The sequence below is a fragment of the Mustela lutreola genome, chromosome 4 (assembly GCF_030435805.1).
Source record: "Mustela lutreola isolate mMusLut2 chromosome 4, mMusLut2.pri, whole genome shotgun sequence".
Classification (NCBI taxonomy): domain Eukaryota; kingdom Metazoa; phylum Chordata; class Mammalia; order Carnivora; family Mustelidae; genus Mustela; species Mustela lutreola.
In genome coordinates, this window is record NC_081293.1 from 38,923,421 (window position 1) to 38,948,428 (window position 25,008).

General features: G+C 37.5%; 2 protein-coding genes across 2 annotated transcripts; one reads left to right on the top strand and one right to left on the bottom strand.

The window, feature by feature from the left end:
- Positions 1 to 814: 814 nt before the first annotated feature.
- LOC131830298 (olfactory receptor 6C74-like) lies at positions 815 to 1,771 on the bottom strand. Its single transcript, XM_059172601.1, has one exon. The coding sequence runs from the start codon at positions 1,766 to 1,768 to the stop codon at positions 815 to 817; it is 954 nt and encodes a 317-aa protein (XP_059028584.1). The 5' UTR covers positions 1,769 to 1,771.
- Positions 1,772 to 16,589: 14,818 nt separating this feature from the next.
- Positions 16,590 to 17,552, top strand: LOC131830296 (olfactory receptor 6C74-like). The gene has a single exon (XM_059172599.1). The coding sequence runs from the start codon at positions 16,590 to 16,592 to the stop codon at positions 17,550 to 17,552; it is 963 nt and encodes a 320-aa protein (XP_059028582.1).
- Positions 17,553 to 25,008: the final 7,456 nt, after the last annotated feature.

A 25,008-nucleotide genomic window follows, 5' to 3' on the forward strand; every position in this document is an offset into this window, starting at 1 on the left:
ATAAATAAAATCTTTTTAAAACTTTTTAAAATTTTGCCTTTTATTTCTATTTTAAGAAAGAGTTAAAAACAATTTTGTTGATAATATTAGATACATCGTAACCACCTGGAGTTACACTGAGCTATTTACACCTCTAAAACCAATAGACCCAAAGAGAGAACCAGGATTAAAATTGGGTCAGTTATTGTATTTGTAGGTTCATGGAGGAAGCAGCTTCCACCTGAAGACAACTGGCCCTAATGGCCAGTTTGTGTTCACAACAAACCAGCTTACTGTTGGTTCATTTACATAAAAGATCCAATTAATGAAATACCATTAATTTTAATTAGACTATAATATTATGACTTTATGTAATTTCAGAACAATTTGCTTCTAAAATTTCAAACCCTGAATACATAAAATGGTAAAGGTTTCTATCCTTTCTTAGTATCAGAAAACTCAAGCATGAGCATGTACCATGAAGAGTAATCATTATTATCAGATTGACAACTTTTTTATTCCTAAAGACTTTGTATTATGTGATTTATGTATACTGGGCTCTCCATAAATGTTGTATGAACTGAAATGAAAGACCACTGAGTAGAAAAATCAAGGAAGATGTATTTCAGCATGATATAAAGAACTAAGAGGAATTTTCAAATAGTGAAAAAGTATTGTATTATAAAGTAATATTGTACCAGCCAGATGAAAATTAGCATAAGCAGGATTACCTGATCCTGTAGAATCCTGATCCTGTAGATCCTAATATGTAGAATTCTATAGAAAATATTTCTTCAATTGTGGGAAATTGAACTAGAAGACCAAGAAGATCCACTTACCCTCCAAAGCTCTGTTTCTGTAACCTCAACCTCAGTAGAGCCTCCCTCAGAGCCCGATGGACCTGCTTGTTCCGCAGAGTGTAGATGACAGGGTTGAGCAGTGGGGTCACCACTGTGTTCACAAGGGCAGCCTCCCTGTTGGAGTCCAGCCTGTTCGTTTGCTTTGGTTTCACATATATAAACACACAGCTGCCATACATCAGAAAGAGAACCATGAGGTGAGAGGAACAGGTAGAGAAAGCTTTCTGTTTCTCCTTGGCTGATGGAAGTCGCAGGACTGTGACTACTATGTTGCTGTATGCAATGGTGGTTATGATAAGAGATGTTATAAGGACAAACAAAGCGAGGACTAAGGTCAACATTTCAGTAGGTCGGGTGTCAGAACAGGAGAGATGAATCAGGGGGCCAAGGTCACAGAAAAAGTGGGGGATGACATGGGGGCCACAGAAGGACAACTGGGAAACCTTCACTACTAGCCCAGTGATGAGAGGGAAGGACAAAGCCAAGCAGGCAGTGACCAGGAGGAAACAAGTCTTCGGGTTCATGATGGTCGGGTAATGCAGAGGCTTGCAAATGGCCACATACCGATCCAGAGACATCACTGCCATGAGGAAGAAAATTATTGACCCAAAAAAGAAAAAAGAAAAGGCCTGTATGAGACAAGCAGTAAAGGAAATTGGTTGCCTTCCCAACAGGAAGATAGACAGCAGTTTAGGAATAACTAAGGTGATAAAACAGCATTCAGAGAAGGAGAACGTGCTGAGTAAAATATACATTGGTGTCCAGAGCCGATGGTCAACCCAAGTGATGGTGATGATCACCACATTTCCTGTGATAGAGGCCAGGTATGCCAGCAGATGGATCAGGAAGAAGACATTCCCTAAGGCCTGGATGGCAGGAAACCCTTCCAGAATGAATTCTTGGATTGTTGTCTCATTCCTCACCTCCATAGTGATCTCCATTTCTCTATCATCAACTCTGCTGGATCTTTCAAATAGAAAATGTCACCACCAAAGAATAAAAATTTAATTGATGGCCACTATTAAAAAACAATAAATACTACTTGTTGCTACAATTCTGAATGAGGAATCACTTTATATAATTTAAATGTTATATTACAAATTATTTTGAAATTTGCAATTATTAAATTGTAAAAATTGAACATTTATTGTTCATTTTTTAAAATAATTTTGAATGTGCAGCTTAACTTTTCTGAATAATAATATATTTGAATAATAGTCCACAAGGTAAACACTATAAAATAGAAATTATTTTCAAATAACATATAAACCCAAAAGATAACAGTGAAGGCTGTCATCTCACAGAGAATATTTTTATGGGGTCACAATGTTAATTTTTATACTTCAGGTAGTATATGCAATATATAAAGGCCTCCAATGCACTGGCTTTAGCCCTCTGGAAAAAGAAAGTGTGGGGAAGGAAGCTGTTTTCCTATTTGCATGTTTCAAACCAGTTATTTTCCTCAGTTGGCTCATCCTCAGTTCTTTGTCCAAAACTTTAAGACTGAGCAGGGTATCTAGTTTATCACAATATCTCATAACTACCCAGTCCTTGGGTTTAAAGAAACCATGTCTGAAAATGGGAGTGAGGGATGGTTATATGACTTGGTTGTTCAGAATCAGTGAGAAAACATTGAAATGTGCATCAGTTTCCCTCTCACTCTACACACCTGGCAGAACAGTTGATATTCCTTCTGCTATTAGTCATACCACCTTTGAACATTGTTTTCTGGGAATATTTTTGTTACACTGGAAAGTTTCAATGTGGTGGAATTATAAATATATTCCCATTGCAATCACAATAGGAACATTCATTTTTTTTCTTTCTTTTAAGATTTATTTATGTGAGAGAGAGCATGGGGGAGAGAGAGAAGAAGAATCCCTGCTGATCAGGGACCCTAAGTGGGCATCAATCCCTGCACCCTGGGATCATGACTGAGCTGAAGGCAGATGCCTAACCAACTGAGCCACCCAGGCACCCGAGGAACATTTGTTTTTTTAAAAATGCCAGTGCCTACCCCAAAGATACAGATGTAGTGGGGAAAAAAAGGGCCATCTGTACCCCAATGTTCATAGCAGCAATGGCCATGGTCGCCAAACTGTGGAAAGAACCAAGATGCCCTTCAACGGATGAATGGATAAGGAAGACGTGGTGGTCTATATACACTACAGAGTATTATGTCTCCATCAGAAAGGATGAATACCCAACTTTTGTAGCAACATGGACAGGACTGGAAGAGATGATGCTGAGTGAAATAAGTCAAGCAGAGAGAGTCAATTATCATATGTTTTCACTTATTTGTGGAGCATAACAAATAACATGGAGGACATGGGGAGTTAGGAGAAGGGAGTTGAGGGAAATTGGAAAGGGAGGTGAATCATGAGAGACTATGTACTCTGAAAAACAATCTGAGGGTTTTGAAGGGGCGGGGGCTTGGAGGTTGGGGGAGCCAGGTGGCGGGTATTAGGGAGGGCATGGATTGCAGGAGCACTGGGTGTGGTGCAAAAACAATGAATACTGTTACGCTGAAAAGAAATAAATTTTTTTTTTTTTTTAAAATGCCAGTGCCTAGCTGGAAGCTGAATGAATTGTCATGTAATCTTTGGGAAGGGATTCAAGCATATGTTGGAAATCAGTGCTCTAGTAAGTCACCATAATTGAATTGCATTTTACTTAATTGTTTGACTTAGTTAAAACTATTACATTAACTATGCATGATCCACAATACAAACTTAAACATTACTAGTCTCTGCTTTAAATATTTGACTTATTAGATTGCAAATTATTCCCATGGCCAAGTACTCACCAAGAAACAGCTCACAGGAAACAGCTTCTTTGACAATGTGCTGCTTTTTTCTTCCCACAAACCAGGATCTTTCTTCAAAGCTAATGGAAGGGGGAGGTGAGATGTACTTATTCGGGAACTTTTAAAGAAATCAATGAATGCCTATGTCTTAAATTAATAGGAGATTATTAAAGCTAATTTTTTTCATGGAAGACAGAGATTTCTAAACTCTGGAAGATTAACAGTCATAGTTTCCCCCTATGGCAATTGGAATGATAAATCCTAGATCAAGACAATAGAAACTGCTGTAAATATGCACAAGAATATGCTGATGTAACCATTTAAAATTCCTGAACAAATTTATATCCACTCTATGGGATACAATGACACAGTCCATCATGAACATCAAATCTGGTGGGTTGTGCATCCAAAAACAGAAGAGAGTCAGGAAGTAGAAACAACAAACGTTACTTTCCTTTGGACCCTGCTGCTAGTCACTTTCTTAGCAACTAGTTGTTTCCCACCTTTCAGAGTAGGTGAAGATCATTGAAGTCATAAATGAGAATATATTCAAGTGCCCTGATGATATATTTACCACAGAGTTATTTACCATCCCTCATGAGGACACACATAACCCAAAAGGACAAACCTCTGCAATAGTCAAGATTCATTAGAGTAGTACCAAAAAAAGGGAACACAAACTTAAATCACAACAGAGTCCCAGAGGACATTTAATTGTTCATATTTGGAAATTAGAAATTTCAGCAGAAACATACCCGAATAACCATTTTACTGCATGTTGTAGCATACTATCACAATCCTCAGAAGCCTATGCAGTCCTTTGTACAACTCCTCAAAGGTTTATTTGCCATGAGTGCCCTAGATTTGCAAAATTTATAAAGTGCTGAATTACATATGTCAAAAAAGACAAGCTTAGGCATCAGAAAGAATGTTGTACAATTGCCCTTGCTCGCTTTTTTTCCTTTTTAACCTGGTATTTTCTTTAATAAGGTATAATTTGTACATTGTAAAATGCATAAATTTTAATTACAAGTTGATAATTTTCTGCATATGTAAACGTCTATGTAACCACTACCCAAACCATAGAAATTCCCATCTCATCACAAGTGTCCTTGTGCCCTGTCCCAGTCAGTAGCCCACACCAAGAGAAAACAACTAAAGAACTACTTTTATTTCTGTCATCGAAATTTACTTTTGCCACCTCTTGAAATTCATTTATGTTTAACCCACTGAGCCATCCAGGCGCCCCTGAAATTCATTTAAATGGAACACAGCATATGTCTGGCTTTAGTTTTCCTCGGATTCCTCAGAGTTATCCATGCTGTCACATGAACCAATGATTAATTCTTTTGTATTGTTTTGTAGTAAGTCGTTATCTATGTATATCACCATTTTCCATTCTCTCACTGAAGGACATTTATGTCCTTTCCAATTAAGGGCTACTATGAATACATTATGAATATTCTTCTATAAGTCTTTTTGAAGACAGCATTCATTTCTCTTGAGTATATGGCTTGGAGTAAAAGTACTGAATTAATTATAGAATAGGTCTTAGCACTGTAAGAAATCGCAAAACAAGTTCCCAAATTGGATTTAGGCTCTCAATAGCAATGCATGAGAATTCAAAATGCTCCATATTATCACACTGGTCTTGTAAGTCACTTTTAACTGAACACATTCTCTGTAAATTGGTTCGGCCACTATGGAAAACAATATGGAGATTCCTCAAAAATTTAAAAATAGAACTACCTTATGATGCAGAAATTCTACTTCTGAACATATATCCAAAGAATAAAAACAAGATATTGAAAGATATTTGCACTACCATATTTATCACAGCATTAGTCACAATGGCCAATATACGAAAACAGCCATCAGTGGATGAATGGGTAAAGAGGACATTTTGTGTGTGTGTGTGTGTGTGTGTGTGTGTGTATAACATGTATATAGGCATACATTATATATAACATGTATATAATACATATACATTATACATTATGTAAGCATATATACTGTGTGTATGTAATGTACATATACAATACATTCACATTATATATAAAATAATATGTGTATGTGTGTATGTATATGTATATAATGTATTATTATTAAGCCTTGAGAAAGAAAGAAATCCTAACATTTCTGACAACATCAATGGTCCTAGAGGACATTATGCAAAATGAAATAAGTCAGAGAAGGATAAATAACATATGATATCTCTTTTTTCTTGTCAGTCTTATTATGAGCTAAACAATTTTGTGAGTCATTTCAAAGAACCAACTTTTTATTTTTTTATTGTTTGTTTTCTATTCCGTTGGTTTATATATATTTGCACTCATATTTATATGAATTCACACTTATTTGCATACTTCAGTTGTAATTTCCTTTTACATTCCTACCATTTAAAACTGAACATCTAAATGATTAATTTTATAGTTATTTCTAATATAAATATTAATGCTATGAAGTTTCCTCTAAGCATGGCTTTAGGTTGCATTTCAGAAATTTTGGTATGTTGTGTTAATATTTTTGCATCCAAAATATTTTCAGATTGTCTTAGTAAAATTTTCTGTAATCCAAGAGTGATATAGAAATGTATTGTTTATATCCAAGTATTGAGGAATTTTCTAGATGAATCATTGTAATTGATTTGTTTAATTCAATTGTGACTAGAGAACGTATTCTATCGTATTCTGTATTTTCAGTCCTTTAACATGTTTTGAGATTTATTTTACAACCCAGCATAAAATATATCTTGAAATTTATTTTTTTTGTAGTTTCAAGTTTTTATTTAAAGTCCAGTTAGTTAAGATACAGTGAAATATTAGTTTTAGGAGAATGGTGATTCATCACTTATATATAATAGCCAGTGCTTATCAAAAGTGCCCTCCTTAATATCCATCACCCATTTACCCCATACTCCATCCACCTCCCCTCCAGTAATCCTCATTTTGTTCTCTATAGTGAAGTCTCTTTTATGTTTTGCCTCTCTTTTTTTCCTTTCCCTCTTGTTCATTTTTTCTGTTTCTTAAATTCCACATGCAAGTGAAAACATATGGTATTTGTCTTTCTCTGATTGACTTATTTTGCTTAGCATCACATACTCTAGCTCCATCCATGTCATTGCAAATGACATTCCAAGTCCAAAAATGACATGACATTGCAAATTCCAAAAAAAAGAGTATCATTCTTTTTTATGGCTGAATAATATTCCATCCTGTGTACACGTGCGTGCAGGTGGATGTTTCACATCTTCTTTATCTATTCGTCAGCTGATGAACATTTGCCTCTCTATATACTTTACTATCGCTGATAATGCTGCCATAATCATCTGGGTGAATGTATCCCTTCAGATCAGTATTTTTGTATTGTTTGGATAAATACCTAGTAGTGCAACTTTTATGTGCACATGGAAATAATGTGTATTCTTCAGGTACTAAATGTAACAATGTACAATTATATGTACAATTAATGTACAATAATCTACAATTATGAATTAAGTCCACTTAGTTGATATTCAAGTAAATTCTCTACACTTACTGAATTATTTTTTGACTTTTTGCTGTATAATTATTTAAATCATCATGTTTAAACCTCTAACTATGACTGTGGATTTTCTTTACTTCTCCTTTTACTTCTTCTAAGTTTTCTTTTATAAACTTTAAACACTATCATTGTGTGCATATACATATAGAATTATGCCTTCCTGATTATTTCATTCCTTTATCATTATAAATTTACCTCTTTATCTCTGAAATATACTTCACTATAAAGTCTGTTTTTTAAATATATATTACTATGGTCTCACAAGCTTTCTTTAGCTTGATGTTTGCTTGGAATTTCTTACTCTATGTATTTAAATGTTATTCTTATGACCAGCATGTAGTAACACCTTCCTTTTGACCTAATATAGTAATCTCTGTCTCTGTCACTATGTGTGTGTATGTGTGTGTGTGTCTCTCTCTCCCTTTTTAAATTAGAGTACTTAGTCCATTTATATGAATGTCATTATTGTAAGGTTATATTTAACTCTACCATCTCAATATTTCCTTTTATTTGTCCCCTCCCTTATGTATTTCTTATTCTCCTTTCCTGTCTTCTATTGAATTAACCAAGCATTTTTAGTATTCCATTACAATCAGCTCTACAGATTTCTTGAGTTATCCCTGATACACAATGGCTATATCTAAAGTGTATAATTTGATATGTTTTAACATTTAAATACTTGTGAAATGACTTCTGAAATGAATATAATAAAAATATACATCAACCCAGTTTCCTACTGCCCAACTGTGATGATTCCATTTTATCTCTTTCTGTTGGCTTCTTAACTATAACTTTTGATTTTTATTTTAGTGGTTGCTTTAGTATTACAGTATACATCTTTAACTTGTCACTGTCTACCTCCAGGTGATAGTTTACCACTTCACATATAAGAAACTTAAAATAACATACTTCTACCCCCTCAGCTTTTATGATATTGTTGTCATATATGTTCCTTATACATATGTTATAAACACCACAGTGCATTGTTACTATTTTTGTTGCAAGAGTCAATTACCTTTCAACAACATTTAAATAATTAAAACAAAGCATCTTAGATGCCAATATAATTGCTATTTCTGGTGCTTTTCCTTCCTTTCCATACATCCATATTTCCATCTGGTATAATTTTCTTTTTCTTGGAAGACTGACTTTACCAATTATTATTCTGTAGATATTCTGGTGATTAATTTGTTTTTATCTTTTGTATGCCTCCATTTTTTTAAAGATTATTTATTTAACAGAGAGCAAGATATCACAGGTAGGCAGAGAGGCAAGCAGGGAGAGAAGGGGAAGCAGGCTCCCTGCTGAGCAGACAGCCTGATATGGGGCTCAATTCTAGGACCCTGAGGTCATGACCCGAGCCAAAGGTGGAGGCTTAACCCACTGACCCACCCAGGCATCCCAGTATGCCTCCATTTTTGAAAGATATTTACATAGGTATAGAATTCCAGGTTGGCAGATTTTTATCCATGGTCCTTTCAAAGTCCTTGTATCATTGTATTCTCATTGTTTTTTAATTTTTTTCCAACTAACATCTTTTTTTCTTATATCTTGTTTTATTTAAATTCAATTAGTTAACATAGGGTGTCATTAGTTTCAGATGTAGATTTCAGTGATTCATCAGTTGCATATAACACCCAGTGCTCATTACAGCATGTGCCCTCCTTAATGCCCATCACCCATTTACCCCACCCTCCAACACGCCTCCGCTCCAGCAACCCTCAGTTTGTTCCCTACAGTTAAGAGCCCCTTAGAGATTGTCTCCCTCTCTGATTTCATCTTATTTTTCCCTCCTTTACCCTATGATTATGTTTTGTTTCTTAAATTCCACATGAGTGAAACCATATAATCGTTGTCTTTCTCTGGTTGACTTATTTCACTTACCATAATACCCTCCAGTTCCATCCATGTCCTTGTAAATGATAAGATTTCATCTTTTTTGATAACTAATATTCCTGTGTGTGTGTGTGTGTGTGTATACCACAACTTCTTCATCCATTCATCTGTCAATGGACATTTTTCCAGAGAAGATTCTATGTTATCTTTATCTTTTTTCCTCAACAAGAAACATGTAATTTTTCCTTCTGGCTGCTTTTAAGATGTTCTATTTATCATTGGTTTTAGGCAGTTTATTGCGTGCCTTGATGTAGATATTTTCATTTTCCTAATTTTTGGGTTTTACTGAGATTTTTGGTTCTGTTTTCATGAAATTTAGAAAATTTTGGCCATCATTTACTTGAATCTCTTTTTGTCATCCCCCTCCACACATAAACTTCTCCTTCAGAAATTTAATATGCATGTCGGATTATCTAAAGTTACCCCATATTTCACTGATGATCTTTTCGATTTTAGGTAGATTACTTTGTGTTTAACTTTCTGTATCTTCAAATTTGCAAATCTTTAATCTGCAACGTCTAAGATGCTATTCATTCCATCTATTAAAATTATTCAGAAAAATTCTGATACAAGTAAGTGCAATTTTCTTTTTTTAAAGCCACTTGTTTCACTTAGGATTGACATACAGGAAGTTGAAGGGCAAAGTGGGGGGTTTGTGGGGTAGAGAAGAAAAAGGTGAAACAAGATGGGATTGAGAGGGAGAGAAACCATAAGAGAATCTTAATCTCACAAAACAGAGGGTTGCTGTGGGGAGGGGGTTAGGAAGAGGGTGGTTGGGTTATAGACATTGGAGAAGATATGTGCTATGGTGAGTACTGTGAAGTGTGTAAACCTGGCAATTCACAGACCTGTACCACTGGGGCTAATAATTTAATTGTATGTTAATTAAAAATTTTTTTTAAAAAACTAGAAAAGATAAACTCAAAATCGATAAAAGACCTCAATGTGAGACAGGAATCCATCAGAATCCTAGAGGAGAACATAGGCAGTAATCTCTTCGATATCAGCCACAGCAACTTCTTTCAAGATATGTCTCTAAAGGCAAAGGAAACAAAAGCGAAAATAAACTTTTGGGACTTCATCAAAATCAAAAGCTTCTGCACAGCAAAGGAAACAGTCAAAACAAACAAACAAACAAAGAGGCAACCCACGGAATGGGAGAAGATATTTGCAAATGACAGTACAGACAAAAGGTTGCTATCCAGGATCTATAATGAACTTCTCAAACTTAACACACACAAAACAGACAATCATATCAAAAAATGGGCAGAAGATATGAACAGAGACTTCTCCAATGAAGACATACAAATGGTTATCAGACACATGAAAAAATGTTCACCATCACTAGCCATCAGGGAGATTCAAATTAAAACCACATTGAGATATCACCTTACACCAGTTAGAATGGCCAAAATTAACAAGACAGGAAACAACCTGTGTTGGAGGGGATGTGGAGAAAGGGGAACCCTCTTACGCTGTTGGTGGGAATGCAAGTTGGTGCAGCCTCTTTGGAGAACAGTGTGAAGATTCCTCAAGAAATTAAAAATAGAACTTCCCTATGACCCTGCCATTGCACTCCTGGGTATTTACCCCAAAGATACAGATGTAGTGAAAAGAAGGGCCATCTGTACCCCAATGTTTATAGCAGCAATGACCACGGTCGCCAAACTGGAAAGAACCAAGATGCCCTTCAATGAAAGAATGGATAAGGAAAATGTGGTCCATATATACTATAGAGTATTATGCCTCCATCAGAAAGGATGAATACCCTGTTTTGTCGAAGATTGACCATAGAGTTGAGGGTCCATATCTGGGCTCTCTACTCTGTTCCACTGGTCTCTGTGTCTGTTTTTATGCCAGTACCATGCTGTCTTGGTGATCACAGCTTTGTAATAAAGCTTGAAATCAGGGAACGTGATGCCCCCAGCTTTATTTTTGTTTTTCAACATTTCCTTAGCGATTCGGGGTCTCTTCTGATTCCATACAAATTTTTGGATTATTTGCTCCAGCTCTTTGAAGAATACCGGTGGAATTTTGATCAGAATGGCATTAAAAGTATAGATTGCTCTAGGCAGTATAGACATTTTAACAATGTTTTTTCTTCCGATCCAAGAGCATGGAATGGTCTTCCATCTTTTTGTGTCTTCTTCAATTACTTTCATGAGCGTTCTGTAGTTCCTTGAGGACAGATCCTTTACCTCTTTGGTTAGGTTTATTCCCAGGTATCTTATGGTTCTTGGTGCTATAGTAAATGGAATCGATTCTCTAATTTCCCTTTCTGTATTTTCAATGTTTATAGCAGCAATGGCCACGGTCGCCAAACTATGGAAAGAACCAAGATGCCCTTCAACGGACGAATGGATAAGGAAGATGTGGTCTATATACACTATGGAGTATTATGCCTCCATCAGAAAGGACGAATACCCAACTTTTGTAGCAACATGGATGGGACTGGAAGAGATTATGCTGAGTGAAATAAGTCAAGCAGAGAGAATCAATTATCATATGGTTTCACTTATTTGTGGAGCATAACAAAAAGCATGGAGGACTTGGGGAGTTAGAGAAAAGGGGCTTGGGGTAAATTGGAAGGGGAGTTGAACCATGAGAGACTATGGACTCTGAAAAACAATCTGAGGGGTTTGAAGTGGCGGGGGGGGTGGGAGGCTGGGGTACCAGGTGATGGGTATTATAGAGGGCATGGATTGCATGGAGCACCGGGTGTGGTGAAAAAATAATGAATACTGTTATGCTGAAAATAAATTTAATTAAAAAAACTAGAATATTATTTTCTCAGCTGTAACATTCATTAGTTGCTTGATTGTGGGCAATTAGTTTAGTCTCTTCATGCCTATGTTTTCCCATTTGTAAAACAAATAATAATATGTAGCTTATAGGAATATTGTAAAGCACAATTAATTTTTGTAAAGTGCTTTTTAACAACTTCAAAGTCATAGAAATGTAAAATAGCCTTAATTAAAATTTTCTTTTAAAAAGGCAACAAAGAAATCTGGGCAGGTTAATTTACTCTATGCCTTCACTTCTCCTCTCTGACTCAGATTGGAAGCTACTAACACTATCATGCTTCTCTTCACATGGCTGGATGGGTAATGGGCATGGTATTAATGAACTCCCTATTTTAGAATTGATGTATTCTGGGTCCTTATTGCCGTTGTTGCCTTAGTTTTATAGAAATTCCAAAAGGGACCATGGTTCTCAGAGTATTATTGTTATTCCTACAGTTCCACCCTCACACTCGTATTCTGCCTAATGAGAATTTCAGTGGGTTCTGATCCCCACTTTCTGTTCAAATTAGCATCCCCTATGCCCTCTCCCACAATATCATAGATGATGGGATTCACCTTTCCTTAGGCCTCAATTTAGCCTTCTTCCTTAGGGATTTAATACTAGAAATTGGAACCATTCTAGGAATAGATCATATTAACCAGACATACTATAAACCAAAATAGTATTACTATCTAAATCCTGAATATATGCGTAGCCTATTTTTAAGAGTGGCCAGGGGACAGAATGGCTAACATAATTGTATTCTGGAGGGGAGAATCCACAGTTGATATTTGCTTAATCTCTGAATATTTTGATAATTACAAATAAAACCTTAAGAACTATTCCTTCCCTAACTAAAACTGTATACTTACACATTCAAAGCACAAGGAATGCTTGAAATGTTCTTGATAACAGAGATCTCAAGGTGTCCTTTCAAAAAGATACAGTGTCAATTGGAGAGCCAAAAGGCACTATCCAAAAAACAGAAAGTAGACCAAAGACAATTAGAAATATTACTTGGAGGGCGCCTGGGTGGCTCAGTGGGTTGAACCTCTGCCTTCCGCTCAGGGTCCTGGGATCAAACCCTAAATCAGGCTCTCTGCACAGCAGGGAGCCTGCTACCCCCACTCTCTCTGTCTGCTTCTCTGCCTACTTGTGATCTCTCTCTTTAAAAAAAAAAAAGAAAAAAAGAAAAGAAATATTTCTGGGTATCAGCTCACCATCCCCTATGCTAGATACAATGTAGAGTTAGTTCAACCCATTTCTTTGATTGTCCACTTTGTAAAACTTCCCATCAAAACTAGATCCTCTCCTCCCATGTTCCCACCATCACACTGTTGTTGGGACTCACTCAGGTATGATAGGTATTTCTGCACCATGAAGCTGGCACTGAATAATATTAAAACCCCCTGAAAATGAGCCCTGATCTGAGCATGAAAATGTATAGTCTCACATGGCTCTAGCTTTTATAACTTTTCTCCCATTATTCTTTATTTTCCCTCACCTCCAACTGAGGTCCAAGTTTGCCATGAACTGAGAACAGGGTATATAGATGGACAGATGTTCTAAAAGTGATTTTGTATACTTGTGGGAAGGTGGAACCCATATGAATACTCATGAAATTTTCTATAATATTTGCCTTGACCTTGTAAGATCAGTAATGTTGAGGGCAGATTCAGGCAGAACAAATTTCCAGCTACCATATATCCCATGATCTCCAGCAAATACAAGAGTTTAGTCCCCTTCTCAGGCTCTGGATGGGAATCCAGAGGCCACAGAAAAATGGGACACCCCGGCCACCAATGCTCAGCTGACATACACAGGAGGAGAAGCACCCCCCAACCCAATAGTTGCTATGGGTACAGCTTCCCCACCCTCAGGCTCACATCTCTTACTCTTCTGCAACTAGAAAGATCTGGGGAGCCACATCCCAGAAACTTTTCAAGAGAGAGGGGTCTGACTGGTTACAGATGTTACAGAAACCACCTACCATGCCATGCCCCCTTCTTCCCTGAAGAGGAAAAAGTGCATGCTTTCCTTTTTCAAAAAGACTAGGGAGCACAATTAACATATTCTTCAGATGAAAATATGCAATGAAAAGAATTGTAATGTCAGTGAAAGCATGAAGAATTTGTTAATAAAAAGGAGGACTTCTCCAGAATCTTTCTAAAAGCCTCATGAAAGCCAGAGTGTGATCCCACTTTTTTTTTTTAACCATAAAATATGTTATTTTAACAACTATGCTCTGGTCTCACTGTATACATCACCTGTAGAAAATTGTAGTCTGGACTTTTACCTACAATCAGGATGAATATTCAACTTGGGACTTTAAAAACCCTTGAGAATTTGTCATATAATTTCCTTGAAAAATCTTGGCAGAGAACAGTGTGGACATCTGGGAGTCAGCGTCGCCACACACAAGGGAAGATAAATACAAAGGTTGCATCAGTAATTCTCATTCTCATGGTAACCAATTAGCTGCCCTTAAGACACCAGCTGTAACTTTACTTTCTGCCGCTGTCTCTTCAACATCTGATAAGGCTTGGGGGTCCACACTTTCTGCTCACTGGCTGGGTCCATCCTGCTTGGTGACCAAACAGTATTGTGGTAAAACTATCACAGAGCCTCAGAACTGCATGTCAGCATCTCTTCGCTGTTGATGCAGTAAAACAAGGATGCTTCTCCATGTGGAAAGGTGAGCATATAATGAAAGGGCATATGCAAGAGAAGGTGTTTGGAGCAGGTGTGCCCACGACATGGAGCACTGACACAGAAGGATCCTTGTCTCAACAGTACCCAGGGTTAAACCAGTAAGAAGCTATGTGTTCCCATTAAGTGCTATAGGAGGTGACAGCAGTATTGCATGTTAGGTGGGCTTCTATCACTGGGGAAGGCAGAGCCAGACATTTCATGAGAACCCTAAGTAGTCTAGGAGTCCAGCTCTAGGCCAGAATTCGGAGCAGTGAAATGTGCTTGTTTTAGTCCTTCTGTTCCTTTCTGGGGTTTCAGTGGTCCAGGGTGCCACGTAGCCTTTTTTCACTTTGGAAACAGGGACTGGCAGCCAGAATACTGGCAGCATGTGATGCATATTCACCACATCCCCTCCCCTTCCCTGACCCAGCCAGGGGCCCCAGGCTATGACAAATGAGTTTCCTTCTCTTCCCTTTCCCCTCAGCCCAGAGCAAGCTTTTGATTTCTTAGAAGACAATAATTGCAAAGGAAGGAAGCCCTACACCCCATATGGTGACTCTTGGCTGAGTGCCTGTCCTCAGGCATCCTGCTAACTTGGTGGATTTACTGGGGTCAACAGGAACAGAAGGAGAGGCTCCCTCAGGCTGTGCTACTCAGGGGTGAGCTGCTCAGTTCCATGAGTTGCCCCCAGAACACCAGTCCCACAGTGCTTTACCGAGAAGGACACATTCTTCACTGCTGACCTTCAGCCTAGAGTTGATATGAAGGAGCCAAACACCATCCTGAGAGAAGGTACTGATGGAGAGGGCTGAAGAAAGAATGTTCACTGAGCTTGGATGTGAGAGTGAGTGCATGAGCGCCAGGTGCCCAGCACATCCTCATAAGTGGGTTAATTCTATGAACTACCATCATACAGTCTTCTGTCACAGGCCAGAGTGAACCATGTGAAGGTGGGTGGTAAATCCTAGATTTACAACTTACCTCGTACTGCTGAGCAACCCCTAATGCCTCTGGTTTCCAACTCCTTCTATAAAATGCTTGTACTAAAGTAGATCCTCTCTAAGCCCCATGTCATTCCACAGGTGTGTAACACATCAGTACTATTGTCTGAGGAGAGAAACAATTAAGATAAATAAAGCTAATCTTTCACTTAAGGTTGAGAGGGCATCAAAAATACATTTGTTCCTGTTTTAAAATATTTGGGGGACGTCTGGGTGGCTCAGTGGGTTAAAGCCTCTTCTTTTGGCTCAGGTCATGATCCCAGCGTTCTGGTATCAAGCCCCACCATTGGGCTGTCTGCTTAGCAAGAAGCTTGCTATCTCCTCTCTCTCTCTCTCTCTCTGCCTGCCTACTTGTGATCTCTGTAAAAGGAAAAAAAAAAAAAGAAAAGAAAAGAAAAGAAAATAGTTTGTCACTGTATTTAGAAACAGCAGTTACTTCAAATTTGGGCATTCTGGCTAAAGTCCCAGTTATGTGACTTAAGAAAAGTCCCAGTTATGTGACTTAAGATCCCTAGAACTTTCTAAGCTTTAGTTTCTGCTTTTAGAAGGGGATCATGATTGTTATGGTGAGTAAAAGAAATACTGAGTTTCGGTGATGAGCAGAGAAAACAATTTAAGTTCTCACATATGATGATGGACCATAGAATGTGTTACAGATTTTAAAAGGGATGGTCAAAGGAAATATTACTAACATTACTATAATGATACTTACAAATAATATTACAAAAAGAATAAAACATATAACACAAAAATGTTAATAACTCTGCCTACTTAAACTCCAGGAATAATACTAGTGATCATAATACTACACTTAGAATTTAAGAAACACATTAAGAAACTTTGACACCATATGTCACGTGAGTTACATGATTTATCTTAATTAAGTCTCACAAAAACATGAACAGATAGATTCTATTATATTCATTGCCTAATGTCTAGCCAGATTCTTGGCTACTGAAATAACTTAATCATGGTCTCCTAAAATCTTTGGGTTCCCTGATGTCTTTATTACAGGTTAGACGAGCAGTGATGATGATGTGGAAACAGATGCCCATGGAAAGGGGGAATGGGACAACTGTCCACGAATTCACCTTGGAGGGGTTTCCTGCCATCCAACACCTGGGAAAGATCCTCTTCCTGGTACACTTGTTGGCCTACCTGGCATCCATTGCAGGCAATGCTGTCATAGTCACCATCACCTGTGCTGACTCCCGGCTCCACACACCTATGTACTTTTTCCTCAGCATTTTCTCCTTCTTTGAGTGTTGTTTTACAAGTACGGTTATTCCTAAGTTACTGGCCATCTTTCTTTCAGGCAGGCAAACCATTTCCTTTCCTGCCTGTTTCATACAAGCATTTGTCTTTGTATTTCTGGGAGCAGCAGGATTCCTCCTCATAGCAGTGATGTCTCTGGATCGGTATGTGGCCATTTGCAAGCCTCTGCATTACCCGACCATCATGAACCTGAAGACTTGCTTCCTCCTGGTCACTGCCTGCTTCGCTTTGGCCTTTCCCTTTATCACTGGGCTGGTAGTGAAGGTTTTCCAGTTGTCCTTCTGTGGTCCCCGTATCATTCCTCACTTTTTCTGTGACCTTGCCCCCCTGATTCATCTCTCCTGCTCGGATACCAGCTCCACTGAAATGTTGGCCTTTGTCCTCGCTTTGGTTATCCTTTTGACATCTCTTATCATAACCATCATTGCCTACAGCAACATAGTAGTCACAATCATACAACTCCCATCAGCCAAAGAGAAAAAGAAAGCTTTCTCCACCTGCTCTTCTCACCTCATAGTTCTCTCTCTGATGTACGGCAGCTGTGTGTTCATATATGTGAAACCAAAGCAAACGAACAGGCTGGAGTCCAACAGAGAGGCTGCCCTTGTGAACACGGTGGTGACCCCATTGCTCAACCCTGTCATCTATACTCTGCGGAACAAGCAAGTCCACCAGGCTCTGAGGGAGACAATGTACAGAATGAAAATATCAAAATGAAAAAAATCACATGAAAAAAATCACCTTTGACTAGAAGACCTTAGAGAACCCAGTGTCCTCATTCTGGCCAATGTAGCAGCCCACACAGTTGTAATACAGGGTCTCTAGCAGATCTCACTTGACCTAGCACATCCTTTTAAAAAATGGAAATCTGCTTTTGCAAGGTCACATTTTACCTTGATGCACATACTATCTTCTCTCTAAATATTCCACATTTTCATGACAATTGATTAACCGAAATATCTTTTGCTGAATTTTTTCTTCCCTCAGATATAAAGATATGTTTGGAATTTCCAAAATTTTATAACTTATGCACTTTTTTTTAGATTTTATTTGACAGACAGAGATTACAAGTAGGCAGAGAGGCAGGCAGAGAGAGGAGGAAGCAGGCTCCCCACTGAGCAGAGAGCCCGATGCAGGACTCAATCCCAGGACCCTGGGACCCCTTGAGCCCAAGGCAGAGGCTTTAACCCACTGAGCCACTTAGGTGCCCCTTATGTACTTTTTATCTCACTTATCTCTAGCCATAATCATGGCACAATGGATTGATGATTAATCAAAAGGCATTTAGATAATTAAATGATAGAAGGTTGTTTATTACTTTCTGGTTATGAAGGAAATGATGGGATTACTACCAATACTTTGGTCCATATTCCCTTCATGCGTAGCCTAGGGAAACAATGGTCATAGTACAATTCACCTTGGAATATATATGGTTTGCCTCAGGAGTTCTCTGAAATGCTGTTTTTGGCCCTCAGCTTAGCTACATATGCATGTGTCAGCCCCATGCTGGAGGGAAACAGAATTTTTCTCAGGCTTAGACCATTCTCTAAAGAGAGAGAATGACTGCACCATGACATAGATGACCAGCTCCTATTTCCTAAATCATTTACTCTAGCTCCAGCCTCTCAGATGCATTATGCATGTTTATGATTGGTTCCTATCCTAAAGCTGTTACTACAGATGCTTGTGTATATCTGTGGAAGGGAGCACTTCTTTCATACTTCTATAATTTCTTACAAAGATTCAAATGCTTTATCTACTTCATGTTACTAATGAAAATAAATAAATTAAAAATTTTCCTTCACTGAAGTGTGTTGTCAACTATAAGGTTATCTTCTGTTTGATCATCTATTTTAAAAAATTAACATTTCCATTATCTCAATCCTTATAGCTTGTGCTTTTTCCAACTATTTGACAGCTAGAATGTATCTATTTATTCTTCAAAAGAAACCTCTCTAAAATGATTAAGACTATTTTTTATTTTGTTTCTCTTTAACCAAACCTTGAGGTTAGATAATCTCATATATATTTTATGAAACACATTGTACCCCATGATTAGATACTATTTGGCCTGCATGGTCCTATTACCAAGATGATAATTCATCTGATTGATAGTAAGGAAATATCAAACAAGTCCTAAAAAAGATCTAGAAGATTGGCTGTTATCCATTGTATAAAAAAGAGTTTGGAAAAGCCAAGATCAGAGTAAGAAAGTGTAGAGAGTGTTACAGGAATTGGAAGAAAAAGAATGATGGTTTAGGGAAGTGGCAGTGGAAATGGAATGTAAATGGACCAGAGTAGACTCTGAATCATTTGCACTGAACAAGCCTGGTGCTTGTATTGAACAAGCCTGGTGCTGCCGTCAACTAACTAGCCAACTTCCAAAAACACGTAAGTCACCATCTCCATAAAATATGGAGACTGAGCCATATAATCTCTAGAATCCACTTGACAATACTCATATGCATAGCAAAAAGATGCTGCATGAACATGGAAATAATTGTCCACCCTGAGAGTTGAATTATGGAGGAGTGCTGTGAAGTGGTCGAAGTTCAGGAACGTAGAGAATAAATCAAAGGATCGTGGTCAAAGTAATGAAAAGAATGTGAGCCTTCCCAAGGTGTTAGTCAGCATTTGATAATAAATTATTACATATAAACTAGACAAATGCACTTTACATTACTTTGAGATAGACTATGATTGAAGAGTGAACTTGACAAACACAAAAACGAATACCAGAATTCTAAAATTTAGTCTATAAGTCCAGCATGGTCATTACCAGCCATAGATCATAATCAGTGAAGGACAAACCCAAATCCTAACATGGAGATTAATGCACTAAATCGTGGTCCTATAAAATATTTTATTGAGACAAATCCCCTGAAGTAATTCTGTGTTGAAGATACATCCAATCATAAAAGTTAAACCACTTAATTGATTAATGATGGTCATACAAAAAGCTGTAGATATTTAAAGTATAGAACCTAATGTGTTCAGAGATATGTAAACCCTCTTGAAACCATCATCACTACCATTACCATACCTATCTGCCACCTCCAAAACTTTCTTCCTAGCTACTTTTGTTGATTTTTTTGTCATTACATGGTAGGCAAAAGCACTTAATTTAAGATATTCCCTCTTGGTCAGTTGTTGAGTGCCTGCCTTCAGCTCAGGTCATGATCCCATGGCCCTGGGATTGAGCCCCATATTGGATTCCTTGCTTGGCTGGAAGTCTGCTTCTCTCTCTGCCACTCCACCTGCTTGTGTTCCCTCTCTCACTGTGTCCTTTTCTGTCAAATTAATTTTTAAAAATCTTTAAAAAAAAAAAAAAAAAGAACATATGAAAGTAGACCAAAAAATTTTAATCCTAGCCACTAGACCACCAGGGAGCTGAAAGTAGACCAAAAATTTTTAAAATACATATGAAAAGTATATATATGTATATATACATACACACACACACACACACATATTTTTTAATTTATAATAAGACTTTAAAAAGGAATGGAAAATATAATAAATGAAAAAATAATAAAAATAAAGGAAATTTTAAAAAGTGAAAAGGAAGCTCAAACCTGTATCCTCTAGAGCTGAAGCTTTGCAGCACTCTGATCAATAAACTTGGTGTGAGCTAGTTGTTTGAGTTGTTTGTGCTGGTCTGCTGGAGGAGGGGCCAATGGCACTGATTCTTAGGATGACTTGTGGGTGGCTTGTTTCAGTGGAAACGCTTCTCAAGGACTGGTACTCGGTGGGAGGGATGGGAACCCTTGTGGTATACACAGCTCCAGCCTCCACTAGATGGTGCTGTTTTCTCCCTAAGTCTTTCAGCAGTGATGGGCTGGATGAAAATGGCTGCCTCCTACTCTCTAGCCTCAGACCTGAAAGATTCATGTCCCTATTCCAGTGAGCCCTCACAGAAGAGTAACCAGTCACCCTATTTGTTTCCCAGTTTCCACCTGAACCCTGCCTTCACCCTGTCAGTGCCCCCAACCTTTTTATCTCAGGTGTGTAACAAGTTTCAAAACTCCAAATTCAGGGATGCTTACAGCACAGACTCCCAGTGTTCCTCCAAGGGAAGGTCTTACAATGCCTGCTAGGTCTGCAGTTTATAGCAGAAAGCTGACACCAAGATCCTCTGCACTCTACTAGCTTCCCAGACACTATGCCTGGGAATAGTGTCACACCTTGGTGCCACCCATTCTTCTTGTGACTCCACGGCTTCAGACCACCCTTTCATTCCTGGGATTCTGCCCTTCTTTGCCACCTGAGGACCTTTAATCCAGGCACAATTCTTCTCAAGATAGTAAATTTTTAAAGTTCAGATTTTTTGCTCCACCACTTCAATACTTTGCAGTAGCCTCTAAGCAGGATCTTTCCTCATCACTATTTCCCAAGTGAAACTCCACACCGTCTACCTTCCAAAAAGTGGTAGCTTTCTACGTATAGACTTCCAGTTTTTGTTCTCTCAGACCTCTGATTGACTTCTTGGTGTTCAGAATAATTTGACAACTATCTAGCTGTATTTTAGGGACAAGACAAGCCCAGGGTCCTCTTACTCCTCTACCATCTTAATTCCCTTTGTGAACTGACAATTTTATCATTATGTTATCCTTCTCTTTAAGTCTTCATAATTATCTTTGCTCTGAAGTGTATTTGTCTCATATTAACATTAGCTACTCTAAGATTATTTTGATTAGCATTTGCATGCTATGTCATTTTCCATCCTTTTACCTATAACTACTTATATCATTGTATCTCTTTAGTTTCTTACAAACCACATTTAGTTTAGTCATGTTTTATTTATTTCTATGTTTTCAACCTGACAGCTTCTGTCTTTTTATTGTTGTAATACGTACATAATATAAAGTTTACCATCTGAACCATTTTTCAGTGTACGGTACATCAGTATTAAATATATCTCCATTGTTGTGTAGATATATTTAAAAAGCTCAAGATCTCTTGAGCTTTTTCACCTTGCAAAACTCAAACTCTGTATCCACCAAAGATCTCCCTTTCCCCCTCCTCCTATCCCTGTCAACCACTATCCTACTTTCTATTTCTAGGAGTTTGAGTACTTTAGATACTACATATACAAGGAAGCTTGTAGTATTTCTTATGCCAGTATCTTTTAGGTGGGTGAGATTAGGTCATTTCCACTTAATGCAAATATTGGTATCTTTAGATTTAGTTGTATCATTTTTAAATTTGTTTTTAAGTGTTTTTTCCTGTTTATTCTTCCTTCATGTCCACAAATCCTGCCTTCATTTGAGGTCTTAGAATATTGCTATTATTCTATTTTAATTCATCAGGTTTTTAAAAATAATACCTATTAGTATAGATTTCGTTAGCTGGTTACTAGGAAAATTACAGTTTACATATTTAACTTTCCATAGTACAAATAGAATCAACACATTACCATTTAAGTGGAATTTGGAAATCTTTCAATCACGTGGATCCCAGTACCCTCCATCTCTTTATGTTACAATCATCTTATATATTATACTGGGATACATTGAAAAAACCTCTGCAGATAATGTCACTGTTTTTTCTTTCAACCATCAAATATATTTTTCAAGAGCTCAAAAACAGAATACGTGCTAAGATATTTACCATTTCTCTTGCTTGTTATCCCCAATGTAATGTTTTATTCTGGTATCATTGACTTCTCTCTGTAAGTACTTCCTTTAGCTAAAACAATAAAATAAAAAATAAAAAAATAATTAATTTTAAAAATAAAAATAAGTTACAAAATAAAATAAGAACAACAATACTAACAGTAATAAAGAACTTCATTTAGCAATTCTTTTATAGCAGCTCTGGTGAGAACAAACTCTCTTAGCTTTCCTTCATCTCAAAACACCTTCAATTTACCTTCATTCCTAAAGGTGGTTTTGCTAAAAATAAAATTAAAAGTTGACAGTAGGTATTTTCTTTCTACAATTGAAAACTATTGGGGCTCCTCGGTGGCTCAGTGGGTTAAGACTCTGCCTTCAGCTCAGGTCATGTTCTCAGGGTGTTGGGATTTAGTCCCACAACGGGCTCTCTGCTCAACAGGGAGCCTGATTCCTCCTCTCTCTCTCTCTGCCTGCCTCTCTGCATACTTGTGATCTCTATCTGTCAAATAAATAAATAAAATCTTTAAAAACAAGAGAGAAAAGAAAAGAAAACTATCATGCAACTTCCTTCTGTAGTTTCTGCTTAGAAATCCACAGTCATTCAAATTGTTCTTCTCCTACAAGTAATGCACATTTATTTTTTTAGTTGAATTGAATATTTCTTTTGTCATTGGTTTTCAACTGTTTAGTTATGTTTGGCCTGAGGATAGAATGTCTTTGGATTTATCTTGTTTAAGGTTTTTTCAGCTTCTTGAATCTTCGGGTTTGTGTGGTTTGCTAAATTTAGGACGTTTTCAGCCATTGTCTCTTGAAATACATTTTTCATCACTGAACTCTGTGCATGTACTTCTGATAAAAAGAAGTGTTACCTTCTATTCTTCTATAGGTCCCTGAGGCCTATCCGTTTGTTTTAAGTCTTTTTTTTTCTCTTTTTTTTTTCCAGGTGGAGTAATTTTTCCTGATCTATTTTCACTTTCATGGACAATTTTATATCATCTCCACTTGCACTTTTGAGCTTAGTCAGTAAGTGTTACTTTAATCATTGTATTTTTCAGTTCTAATATTTCCATTGGCTTCTTCTTTAAACATCATTGTGGAGTCTTATGTTTCTATTCATTTTACAAGTGCTTATAATTGCTTGTTATAATATTTTTAAATAATTGATTTAAAGTCTTTGTCAGATAATTTCAACATCTTTTCATGTGAGAGTTGAAGTGTCTTGACTATCTTTCCCTAAGAGAACCAAGATTTTCCTGGTTCTTCATGTGCTGAGTAATTTTGAACTGGGATATCATGTTTTCAGATTCTGAGTCTTTTTAAACATGCTTTTGAAAATGGTACTGTCTTTATTTTGGCAAGAAGTGGACCTGATTCATCTCAGGGCATACATGCCCTCCCATCTTCTATAGGCAGTTTCAATGTCAGTGCAGTTTTCAAAACCTTTGCAAAGCTATTCAGATCTGTCCCACATGTGCACCACCAGTGACAGTCTGGGATGGGCCAGATATCTTTCTGGTAATTCTGTTTTCAAAGTTTTGATTATGCTGATTAAGATCAGATCCTGTCATGCACAGTTTGGGAGTACATCTTTGAGTTACTGAACAAATTAATGGGATCTCTTTCCTCTGGTTACCCCTCATCATAATCTCCCACTACATCTCATGCCCCTGAAGTGCCTCTTTTGGGTTTTGTGGCCAGAAGCATAGGGCCTTAGTTACTCTTCTCTGTTGCTCACTTTTGTGACTGGACCAAGAAGCTAGAGAACCAGAGAATAAATAAACATGGTAAACTCATCACTGATTTGATGGTACATCAAATTCTGGTCTTCTTTCCAATCCTCCTGCTGTGGTCCACAGGGCAGAATCCTCTCACAGCTGTCCCAGCTTACAGTTCCTACAGTTATTTAATTCCTTCTTTATTTTTGTATTTCACCTTCATCCAATCTTGTTTTTGAACACCTTCTGGTCTTGACTCCCTTTCTTTCCTCACCGGTCAAAGCCCAATACTCAGTTGCTGTATTGCTAAAGACTTGTGTATCTTTTGTATTGTAGCTAGTCCCATTCTGAGTTCAAACGTCAGAATCACTGAGGTTTTGGGAGGGGAAATGCCTGAAGACTATTTTCCTGCATTAATTACTTAAGAGTATTAACAAGATAATGATAGCAATATTTTATGATTTCCCACAAGCTTGTAAGTTCCACAGAAAAATATTTTCAAGTTGAACTAAACAATGAAAAAATGCTCCCTAAGGAATTAATTATCTGCTAATTTATCCCCACTGGAGTCACTAGTAGGCTAGGAAATGAATTTGTTACTTCTAATTATAAGCCCAAGTGCACAGAGAATTTCTGTGTGGTAGTTCCTCACTCATGGTGTTCAGGGATGACAAGGCTCTCATGCAGCTCTGGAGAATTCCCTGATAATATTCTACCACAATTACCACTAACTAACTCTGAAGCCACTTCTGCTTATGGCTCTTAGAGCCAGTTGACGCACCAAGTTAAGCAAAAATAAATAAATAAACTCCCTCTTGCCTATCACCCTGCCTCTTTATTCTT